Source organism: Entelurus aequoreus, linkage group LG07 (assembly GCF_033978785.1).
Source record: "Entelurus aequoreus isolate RoL-2023_Sb linkage group LG07, RoL_Eaeq_v1.1, whole genome shotgun sequence".
Taxonomy (NCBI): Eukaryota; Metazoa; Chordata; class Actinopteri; order Syngnathiformes; family Syngnathidae; genus Entelurus; species Entelurus aequoreus.
This window is the reverse complement of record NC_084737.1, coordinates 24,631,132-24,643,641: the sequence shown is the minus strand read 5'-3', so window position 1 is coordinate 24,643,641 and position 12,510 is coordinate 24,631,132. Positions and strand designations below refer to the sequence as shown.

At 38.8% G+C, this 12,510-nt stretch overlaps 1 protein-coding gene across 1 annotated transcript; it reads left to right on the top strand.

Annotated features, from left to right (window-relative positions):
- LOC133653559 (gastrula zinc finger protein XlCGF57.1-like) lies at nt 1-2,495 on the top strand. The gene has a single exon (XM_062052979.1). It carries the CDS (start codon nt 44-46, stop codon nt 1,601-1,603), a length of 1,560 nt encoding a protein of 519 aa, XP_061908963.1. The 5' UTR covers nt 1-43; the 3' UTR covers nt 1,604-2,495.
- Nucleotides 2,496-12,510: the final 10,015 nt, after the last annotated feature.

The window sequence follows — 12,510 nt, the reverse complement described above, 5'->3', positions numbered from 1 at the left end:
CTATAAAGAACATTTCCCCAAGCAGCAAGAGTGGACCTCAAGGATGGAGCAGGATAAGCCCCAGACCCCCTATATTAAAGAGGAAGAGAAGAAGCACCCACACATTAAATTGGAAGAGGGGGAGCTACAGTACCCTCATATTAAAGGGGAAGAGGAGGAGCCAAACCAACCCTATACTAAAAAGGAGGAGGAGCCACATGCCTCTTATATTAAGGAAGAAAAGGAGTCGGAGCCCTCCCTTATTTTACAGAGAAAGAGGAGTCATAGTGCTGCCCACATTAAGGAAGAAGAAGAGGAACACAGCATCAGTCAGGAGGGAGAACATCTTGAATGGTTGGAGGAGTTCCCAGTGATTGGTGTGATTGTGAAGAGTGAAGATGATGAGGTCAAAGGTGAAAGTGAGGAGAAGAGAGAGGCGGAGCCTCCAAGCAGCAGCTCAACTCAACACATGACAACAGAAGGTGATGGAGACCACTGTGGAGGATCACAAGCGGACAAGCTCTTAGCTCCACTATCAGATAGTGACGACATAACGTCTCACTCTCCTGACACTGATGATGAAGACTCTGAAGATGATAAGACATGTCACACTGACAACACACGCTTTACCTGTTCTCACTGTGACAAAACTTTTAAACACCATTGGTGTTTCGTAAGACACATGAGAATACACACTGGAGAGAAACCTTTTTCCTGCTCTGTGTGTGGTAAAGGTTTGGCACATAAAAGTGTGCTGAAAGAACATATGAAAATACACACTGGAGAAAAACCTTTTGCTTGTTCAATTTGTGGAAAATATTTTCTACGAAGCTACTGTTTGAAAGCACATATGACAACACACACTGGGGAAAAACCTTTTTCCTGCTCAGTATGTAGTAAAGGTTTTTCACTTAAAGGTGTGCTGAAAAAACATATGAAAATACATACCGGAGAAAAACCTTTTACTTGTTCAATCTGCGGTAAAGATTTTGCTCGCAGCTACCGTTTGAAAGTACACATGACAACACACACTGGAGAAAGACCCCTTTCCTGCTCAGTATGTGGTAAAGGTTTTGTATATAAAAGTGCACTGGATGGACACATGAGAACACACACTGGAGAAAAACCTTTTTCTTGTTCAATCTGCAGTAAAGGCTTTGCTGAAAGGCATCGTTTAAAAATACATTTGACAATACACACTGGAGAAAAACCTTTTTTCTGCTCAGTATGTAATAAAGGTTTTGTAGATAAAAGTGTGCTAAAAGTACACATGAGAACACACACTGGAGAAAAACCTTTTGCTTGTGCAATCTGCAGAGAAGATTTCAGTGAAAGGCACCAGTTGAAATCACACATGAGAATACACACTGGAGATGAATCTTTTTCTTGCTCAGTATGTGGCAAAAGTTTTACACATGGCGGCGGATTAAAAATACACATGAGAAAGCACCCTAAAGACAAGCCTTTTTTCTGCTCGTTATGTGGTAAAGGTTTTGCACGAAGTGGCGGATTGAAAATGCACATGAGAATGCACACTGGAGAAAAACCGTTTACCTGTTTAATCTGTCGGAAAGGTTTTGTTCAAAGTCATTATTTGAAAGCACACATGAGAACACACTGGTGAAAAACCATATCCCTGTATAAACCTCAACAAAAAGCTTTGGTGAACAAATAAACTTGATAGTACGCAGAATAGACAGTGTAGAGTTACAGTGTGTGGGGTGAATGATTCTCTACTAAGTATCAGTCTAAGAAACAAGTGTATTGGTGAGAACAGCAGTAGCAAATGAAGATGCAGGGTTTAAAATAAAACTTTAAAACAAGACTTTGACTTTCTAACATCATCAGCACATATACATGTGTGACATCATTGTTTTGTGTGTAACACTATCTTGTCAATATGTTTCTAACATTTATAGATTACATATGTTAGATACGTCCTTTTATTAAAGTATATGAATTATTTTGTAATGTTGTGTACTTTGATTTTAAATAGAACCGAACAATTTAACAGAAAAGTTGTAAGTTAACAGTACAAAACATTGTACACACAAACACGTGTATATAGATATTTATAATTCACTTCTATATTTAATCACAATAGTGTTTTATATAGGCTACTGTAATAAAGTGTTATTTTATTTTTTCGTTGAATATTCCATGCATGAACTCCATTTATATAATGTACATATTTGTTTTACATTTGTTCATACCTGTGCTTTTGAGTACACAAATCCCTCTTGGTTAATTTTTACTGACATCTTCTGGACCACCTCTGGAAGCATATTATTATTTACTTTATACATCATTTGAGCAGTTGTGTTTTATACAAGATAATTTACTTTTAAAATGTGTGATTGTATGAATTATTGGGTTTCGTTTATCCATTCTATTCATTATCTGTATTACTCTCTTGTAATATGAATATTGTTTTGTGATTGTTTTATATGTATGTCCCCAAACCTTTATGCAATAAACAATGTATGCTTCAACAAAACACGGTTACAATAAATGTAGTTCATGTTTATAAGCATGTTGCTTTGTTTTTATTTAATATTGCAGTCATTTTTGATATTTTGTTTCTCATATAAATTAAATGTATTTTCCAGATTATTTCATCACCTATAACTCCTAAATATGTGATTACTTAAACTCTTCCCTCCCCCCCAATATTATACATCATAACTCGAGTTTTACTTTTAAACTATATCCACATTTTTTATTGCTGTTTTATTGAATCTTTTTATGGTCAAGTTCTCTCTAGATAAAACAAGATCAGAGTTAAATCAAGCAGTAGTGAAGATGAAAATGAAAGGTTATTTCATGAGCCCCTCCTCACAGGTTGACAGTAGCCTCGCGCAACAGTCCCAGCTGCAGTCAGAACAGATAGGAACGCCTCATTAGATGAACATGGTTCATGTTAATGAGCCAGTCAATAGATTATGTTCGCTCATCAATGTTATAACTCTCCAGTCTTTTGATCAAATGTGATATTCTAACATTTAACAATGCTTATTTAAATATGAAGAAAAGACAAATAATCAACAGGAGAGTTTATTTTTGAAGTTTTAATCATTCTTGAAGTCTACCGTGACATTATTCCTCTCTCCTACAACGTTCACTGCGGTAGATTATGTAAATAAGTTGATGACGTCTTCTAAGGACTTAAGGGACAGCCAATAGCTGCTTTCCTTACTGAGAAGTTGGCAATACTGATCCTACTAGTTGTTGTGGTCAAACACGAGTGACAGGCTCTTTGACTGACTTGAAGTTAAACTGGTAGGATGTTTGGCAGGAAACAACAACTGTACTGTGAACATATCCAACATGGGTGATAGTACAGATATAAGGAATGGATCGTTTCCTTTAAAATGTGCGTCACAGAAAGAAAAAGACAGCATCTTAAAAAAAATGGTTTCTTACCTGCTGACTGTTTCGACAGCTCTGACGAACACAAAAATCTTTCGTCTGAACACTATAATTTTGAAGACATTTATTTGAGAAGATAAACGCAATAGATTTACTAAGAAATCTACTTTAATTTGACCATAATAGCAAATGTCTCCCTCAAGCATTAGTAAGTTGTACTTTACAACAAATGACACATCAAATGTTAAGGCGGGGCGATTGATAAAAAAATAATCAAAACCAACATTTAGAGTTTTTATCTGACGGAAACTTATTTGTCAATTGCTTTGATTTTCACGCCCTTGTAATGGTCTCTCTACTAATACACCATCCCCTTAAAATACAGTACTGATTGTGAAGTTACACCACAGGAAGCCAGGTGTTTAAACGCATGAAGGCTGCCAGAAACCCAGCAGAAGAAGAAGTAGCAGCCAAGTAACGTTTTGTTGTTTCTTTTTTGATATATGCTCTAATCACAAGGGCTGGGTAAAAAAAATCGCAATGATGCATTATGGATTGAGGTGTCAAAATGTCTCTGCAAACATTATTTTGGCAACAGCAGACCAGTCAGTAAGCCACGCTCCTTCACACTTAAAGATAGGACTTTATTGTCATTGCACAAGTACAACAAAACTATGTTTTCAGCACAAACCCGTTCAAGATTAGACAAACAAACAGTGTACAGGGTTACAGAACAGGAACGCTGATGGGTCGCCACGAGGCGCCCCGTAAAAGATGGGAAAAAGGTAAAACGCTGGGGAAGAAGATGAGTAAAAAAATACAATCTAGACTGAGCTCCTAAAGGCCTACTGAAACCCACTACTACCGACCACGCAGTCTGATAGTTTATATATTAATGATGAAATATTAACATTGCAACACATGCCAATACGGCCGGGTTAACTTATAAAGTGCAATTTTAAACTTCCCGGGAAACTTCCGCTTGAAAACGTTCTCGGTATGATGACATATGCGCGTGACGTCACGAGGTCAAGGGAAGTGTTTGGACCCAATTCAAATACCTCTGTTTTCTTCGACAAAATTCAACAGTATTCTGGACATCTGTGTTGGTGAATCTTTTGCAATTTGTTTAATGGACAATGGAGACTGCAAAGAAGAAAGTTGTAGGTGCGATCGGTGTATTAGCGGCTGGCTGTAGCAACACCAACACCAGGAGGTTGTGTTGTGTTTTGAGCAGGATAACAGACGCACTACGGTGAGTACAGCTTTGGCTTCCAAACATTTGATCGCTTGCCCGTACGTGCGTGTCGATATGTGCATGTCACGTACGTAACTTTGGGGAAATATATGTTTCTTGCCGACTCTGATGGCGGCCGGGGTGTCGTCAAAAGCGTACAACGCCCGCCGCCGCCGCCGCATCAAAGTTAGCTTTTATTTTCTTAGCTTCGCCAAGCTGAAAATTATTAATCGTGTATTTACATGTTCATGGTTTAATAGTATTGTTGATCTTCTGTCTATCCTTCCAGTCAGGGTTTTTTTTTTAAATTTTGTTTCTATCTGCATTTGAGCCTGCTATCACGTTAGCTCTGTAGCTAACTTAGCTTCTATTTTTTTAGCTTCGCAAAGCTGAAAATTATTAACCGTGTATTTACATGTTCAGTCACTGTGAATGTCCATTTCGCGTTCTCGACTCTCATTTTCAAGAGGATATAGTATCTGAGGTGGTTTAAAATACAAATATGTGATCCACAATAGAAAAAGGAGAGAGTGTGGAATCCAATGAGCCAGCTTGTACCTAAGTTACGGTCAGAGCGAAAAAAGATACACCCTGCACTACACTGTAGTCTTCACTCTAAAGTTCTTCATCCACGAATCTTTCATCTTCACCAAATTAATGGGGTAATCGTCGCTTTCTCGGTCCGAATGTCTCTCGCTCCATTGTAAACAAAGCGGAATTGTGAGGAATCCTTTGTCTTGTGACATCACGCTACTTCCGGTAGGGCCAAGGGTTGTTTTTATCAGATACCAAAAGTTGCGATCTTTATCGTCGTTGTTCTATACTAAATCCTTTCAGCAAAAATATGGCAATATCGCGAAATGATCAAGTATGACACATAGAATGGATCTGCTATTCCCGTTTAAATAAAAAAAAAAATCATTTCAGTAGGCCTTTAGGGGGGCCTAGCCTGGAATGGAAACAAATCTCCATGCCATGCACACATAAACATGTTACATATAATCACGACAACTCGCAACAGAGGGGGCGGGGGGAGTTGGGACCCTGGTGGTCGACTGCTGCTATGAAGCGCTGCCAGCCGTCCATCACCCCGAAGGGGAATCAAGCTGTGGTGAAGGCGTGGGGTGGGGGAGTGTGTGTGTGTGTATATGCCCATTGTCTTGGGTGTGTTGATGTAGTGTCCATAGGCCTGGGGCCATTCTGCATACAAGCAAAAGTTTGACTCCAGGTGTCGTTAAGGAGGGAGAGAGGTCAAAAGCGTCCATCATTGAGGAGTCCTTGGGGGATGTTTTCAGAACAGCCTGCTCCTGTTGTTGCAGCGTCAAGGCCATTCGAGGGAGTCAAATCGTAGATTAGGATTTTTGTTTTTGCCTTGAGCAGACAGTCATTACAATGACTTGTCTGTTCTATTCGTCCATGCTGGCTCTCATATCCAATTTTTCCCTTTCAACCAGCTTTTCCATGATGTGATCCATCTTGCGATTCAGTTCAGAAATCGCCCCAGTCTGGGATCCCACAGCCCGGCCTAAACCTTCCATTGCGACGAACAACCTTTGGGCTCCTTGAGTGGCTGCCATCGTCTTACGAATTTGACGCTACACCAGAGCAATACCCAGCCCAATCAGCAGGTGCCCCGCGATCACGGTTCCAAATAGGTAGATGTCTTCCACGTCCTCGATGGAAAGGACTGAGAGGCACATGATTCTCCATTCATCCCAGGAATCTCTCACGTACCCCGCAGCAATGGTTCCATCAGGGCAGCCAGGCTCCCCAGAACCTCTTTTCCTCGTCAAAAAGATTTTGTCAATTGAGTCGAGAGTCCAGCTGATCATTTCCATGTCTGATGTTTAGATTTGGAGGACAGCACAAAAAAGAGGCTTCAAAAAAGTGTAGACAATTGATTGATTGATTGATTGAGACTTTTATTAGTAGGTTGCACAGTGAAGTACATATTCCGTACAATTGACCACTAAATGGTAACACCCGAATACATTTTTCAACTTGTTTAAGTCGGGGTCCACTTAAATTGATTCATGATACAGATATATACTATCATATATACTATCATATATCATACTATCAAGACAAGACAAAGAGAATAAGCAGGGAGAAGGGAGCGGAAAAAATGCGACCGCCCTCACCAGAGGCAAGACAGAAAGAGACTTAAGATGTATTTAGACACTTCCTGGTGGGTTAGAGCAAAGTTGGCCCGCAGATTGTTTTGATTGGCCCTCGACTGATTATAAAACTAAAATAAATGTATTATAAATGAGATTTGTTTTTAGTAGTGGTGTCAAATGATACATTTTTAAAATCAGCACTTTTGAATTTGGAATGATCCTGATTAATCAAAAGTATTACTGTTTTTTTTTTATAACTAATGCGTGCATAATTTGAGTTAACGCAAACATTTCAATAATTTAAAAAAAGATCCCACTATTTGGACACAATTTTTTTGTTGGAATAGATTATAATGTGCAGTCAAAATAAATTGTGTGATTAATCTGTGTATGTACATGATTAATGCAACATTTCTTGTAATTAATCACAATTGTTATTGACAACCCGAGTTATCACAAACAGTGTAGTATTACATACATTTGTTCGTCACATATAACACAAAGCTAACGTGGATCAGCTACTTTAGCATTTATTGACGTACATTTGTTTACGTTTAGCATCTTTCAGAATCTATCTTTTAAAAATGTACATTGTTCAATTTTTATCTTGAAGATGAACATCACCATTATTTTATTTTCAAACACAGTCCCGTATAAACTTCATAAAGATTATATAGATTCACCCGGTCACAGCATTAAGTACACCAGCACACTCTGAGATCGATATAGAAAGCTAAATTAAAAAGCTGCTTTTAGCAGTATTCATGTCACGGCATGTGATGACATGCCTTCTCTCATAAACTAGAAATGCCCAAATAGGTAATGAAGAAGAAGTATTTAGTAGCCTTTGTTTTTTTGGCAACAACTTGTGCTCACAATAATTAATTGTGTTAAGCAAGTTAAATGATGTGGACACGTTTGTTACTGGATACTTTCTAATACGCTTCTGTCTCGGAGACTTTGTACTGTATGTGTAAGTAATATGCAACTATATTTGATACTTGTTTATACAAACAAATGTACTGCTTTATTGTTCAATGATTATTATGTACACAGAACAAAAATATAAAAAAATGAACGCAACACTTTTGTTTTTGCTGCCTTTTTTCACAAGTTGAACTCAAAGATGTAAAACTTTTACTATACATACAAAATACCTATTCCTCTCACAAATTCTTCAGAAATCTGTGTTAGTGAGCACTTCTTCTTTGCCAAGATAATCCATCCCACCTCACATGTGTGGCATATGAAGATACTAATTCAACAACATGATTATAGTGCAGGTGTGCCTTAGACTGCCCACAATAATAATCTCTACTGCTCACTAGTGTTACCATATCTGACTTATTGTGCAGAAATATGGGGAAATAACTACAAATGTGCGCTACATTCGTTAACCATGTTACAAAAAAGATCAGTTAGAATAATACATAATGTTGGATATAGAGAACATACAAACCCTTTATTTATTAAGTCAAAAATATTAAAGTTTGGTGATTTGGTAAAATTGCAAACAGCTAAAATGATGTACAAAGCAATCTATAACCTGCTACCAAAGAATGTACAACATTTCTTCTCAACTAAAGAGGAGAAATATAACCTTAGAGGAAAAAATCATTTAAAACATTTATATGCACGTACAACACTTAAAACTTTTAGCATAACAGTATGTGGAATTAAATTATGGAATGGATTAAGTAAAGAAGTTAAAAATTGTACTGACATGATCCAGTTTAAGAGTTTGTTTAAATTAATAGTGCTTACAAAGTACAAAGAAGAAGAATTATGAGAAAAACGTCCAACCTTATTGAAAATATTCTTCATCTCAGTATGTTAATAATGACTGAATTAATTAATTACATATTACAAACTGTTGTATATACTAATTCATAGATGTTATTTTATTATATAAAAAGGTCAGTAAATGATTTTATATAATTGTAAATGCTTTGAAGTGGGAAAGGGGTAGGATTAAATAAGCTTTGCTTCTTCCTACTCCTTTTCGGGCATGATGTAAATGAAATGATATGAAATTGTGTGATGTATTATGATGTAAATGTGTTCATGTTCGAAATAAACTAAAAGAAAGAAAAGAAAGAAATAAAAGGCCACGCTTACAATTACAAATATAAATATGTAACACTATTTTGAACAAGTATAAAAGTGAATAATGATAATGTATATACACTTAAATGTGTATTGTTATGTAACATGTTTTGTACTGTTAACTCTCCCCTTTACAGTTAACTTCATTTTTTAAATAACAGTACCTATTGTTAGATAGTATTTCATGTACTTGACTGAAAAAACAACTTATGTACAATATCCAATCTATATATGTTAAAATCATATTAACAAGATTGTGTTACACACACAACAATCATGTCACACATGTTATATGTGTTGTTGTTAGAAAGTCAACGTTTTGACAGTTTATTTCAAATCCTGCAGCTTCATTTGCTGCTGTTGTTCTCACCAGCACACTTGTGTTTCTTACACTGGTACTTAGAAGAGAATATTTCACCACACACACTGCAACTCAACACTTTCTCTCCCGTGTGTGTTCTCATGTATACTTTCAACACACCACTTTGTATGACACCTTTACAACAGACTGAACATGGAAAAGGTTTTCATCCAGTGTGTGTTGTTGAGTGTCTTTTCAAACTGTGACTATGTGTAAAACCTTTACCACATACTGAACAGATAAAAGGTTTTTCACCAGTGTGTATTCTTGTGTGTCTAGTCAAATGTGCCTTGTGGGTGAATCCTTTACTACAAATTGAGCACAAGAATGGTTTTTCTCCAGTGTGTCATGTGTATGTTCAAATTGTGTCTTAGTACAAAATCTCTACCACATTCTGAGCAGGAAAAAGGTTTTTCTCTAGTGTGTATTCTCTTGTGTACTTTAAGATCACCATTTTGTACAAAACATTTACCACATTCTGAACATGTAAAAGGTTTTTCTCCAGTGTGTATTCTCATGTGTACCGTAATTTCCGGACTATAAGCCGCACCTGACCATAAGCCGCACCAGCTAAATTTAGGGGAAAATACAGATTGCTCCATATATAAGCCGCACCCGACTATAAGCCGCAGGGTTTTGATGTGTAATTACCGTAGTATATAGGGGTTCCTGCTACCACGGAGGGGATTGTCGGGACAGAGATGACTGTTTGGGAATGCAAAGCGTCCCATTTATTAACAATAAATCTTTCAATCATTCAATCAAACTTTCACATATTTGACATGGCGAACAGCATTCGTGCAGAGTACAAATAATACAACGGTGCAAAGTAATACAAAGTGCTCGCCTGTACGTAATCAAAATAACCAGCCTACCGGTATATGAAAAGTCAGTCTTTAATCATTGTGTCATCGTCTTCCTCCTGCGTACTAAAACCACCGAAATCCTCTTCGTCGGTGTCGGAGAAGAACAGGCCGTAAATAAGCCGCACCCTTGTATAAGCCGCAGGGACCAGAACGAGGGGAAAAAGTAGCGGCTTATAGTCCGGAAATTACGGTACTTCCAGATTACCACGGTATTTAAAATTTTTGTCACAGTGAGAACATTTAAAGCGTGTGTTGTCAGTGTGACATGTCTTATCATCTTTAGAGTCTTCATCATCAGTGTCAGGAGAGTGAGACGTTGTGTCGTCACTATCTGATAGTGGAGCTAAGATCTTGTCTGCTTGTGATCCTCCACAGTGGTCTCCATCAGCTTCTGTTATCATGTGTTGACTTGAGCCGCTGCTTGGAGGCTCCGCCTCTCTCTTCTCCTCACTTTCACATTTGACTTCATCATTTTCACTCTTCACAATCACACCAGTCACTGGGAACTCCTCCAAACATTCTAGATGCTCTCTCTCCTGACTGATGCTGTGTTCCTCCTCTTCCACTTTAATATGGTGGGGCTTTGGGTACTCCTCTTCCTCTTTAAAATGGGGGGTCATTGGGTACCCCTCTTCCGCTTTAAAATAGGGGATCATTGGGTACCCCTCTTCCGCTTTAAAACGGGGGTCAGTGGGTACTCCTCTTCCTTCTTAGTGTGCAGGGTCTGTTGTGCATCTTCTTCCTCCTTAATGTGGGAGGTCTGTGGCTCCTCCTTCACCACCCTGAAGCTCCACTTCTGTTGCTCAGGGAGAGGATGTTCTTCACAGTTGTCTGCAGGACACAAGATGACAAACATGTTTTAGAATCGTCCAGCTTTGCTCAGTCACACCATGCATTCAGTACGTTTACATGCACTTAAGAAAAAAAAGTGCTTGTATGAACTGTCTTGAAATCTCAGTGACACACAAACACGCTGCTCTTTATTCACAGGAAAAAAACAAAACAAGCTGTTGCGGGAAAACTGTATTTTAAAAGTTTTCCCGACCCGGTCAGCTGTTTTTAGACAAGTCACACCAGGAAGCTACGAAAGATTTAACGAAGGCTGAAGTGTCAGCAGGTAAAAAACCTTTCTTACAAAGAAAAAAAAGATTTGTCTGAACACAAAACATTTGAACATAATGATTCAAGATTCAAGATTGTCATATGCACAGTTAAACAGACAGTTTGCCGTACAATGAAAATCTTACTTTGCTAGTCCACCCTTCAACAAGTCACACGGTACTTAGCTAAAATAATTTTATTTTTTTTAAAATACAAATAAAAATGTATATACAAGGCACAGTAAGTAACATTACATTATTGCACATTCTGATTGACAGTCAACAGTATAAATATGGAGGTGACATTGGGTCACAGCAGCAGCTAAAGTGTCTTTAGTGATCAAAGATGAAAAGTGTCTACAGTGATGGTTCACAGTTCGGGGGTGGTCATGGTAGCTGTCTTTTGTTCAAAAAGATATAAGTAAAACAGGGGGGTGGGGGGGGTAGCTAGCATTCACAAGTTAGCATTCACAAGCCTGATGGCCTGTGGGTAGAAACTGTTTGTCAGTCTCGTAGTCCTGGATTTCAGGCTCCTGTATCGTCTGCCTGATGGTAGGAGGCTGAAGAGACTGTGCTGGGGGTGTGTACTGTCCTTTATGATGTTGTGTGCTCTCCTGGTGGCCCTGGTAGAGTACATGTCCTGTAGTGAGGGGAAGGCTGCTCCTGATATGTACTGAGCAGTTTTAATCACTCGCTGGAGTGCCTTCCTGTCCTTAGCAGTGCAGTTTCCATTCCAGACCGTGATTGAGCTGGTAAGGACACTCTCAACCGTACTTCTATAGAAGTTGCTGAGAATTTTGGGTGGCATGCCAAATTTTCTCAGCCTTCTTAGGAAGTACAGTCGCTGCTGGATTTTCTTTATTGTTTGTTGGGTCTTGTGATCCCAGGTGAGGTCCTCGCTGTTGTGGGTCCTGAGGAATTTAAAGGTTTTCACCCTGTCCACCTCTGTACCCCCTATGTACAGAGGTGTGTACTATGCACTCCTTCTCCGTGGGTCAATAATCATCTCCTTGGTCTTGTCTGTGTTCAAGGAGAGATTATTATCCTGACACGAGGCCACCAATTCCGCTACCTCCCTTCTGTACGCTGCCTCAGTTCCCCCGGTGATCAGACCGACGACCGTAGTATCATCTGCAAACTTGATGATACTGGTGTTGTTCCGGGAGGCCACACAGTCGTGTGTGAAGAGGGTGTACAATAGGGGGCTCAGCATGCAGCCTTGGGGGGTCCCTGTGCTTAGAACCTTTGTGCCTGATGTCTGGTTGCCGACTCTGACTGACTGGGGCCGGTTTGTGAGAAAGTTCAGAACCCAGTCACAGAGAGCAACAGTGAGGAGTTTAGCAGTGAGTTTTTGTGGGATGACGGTGTTAAA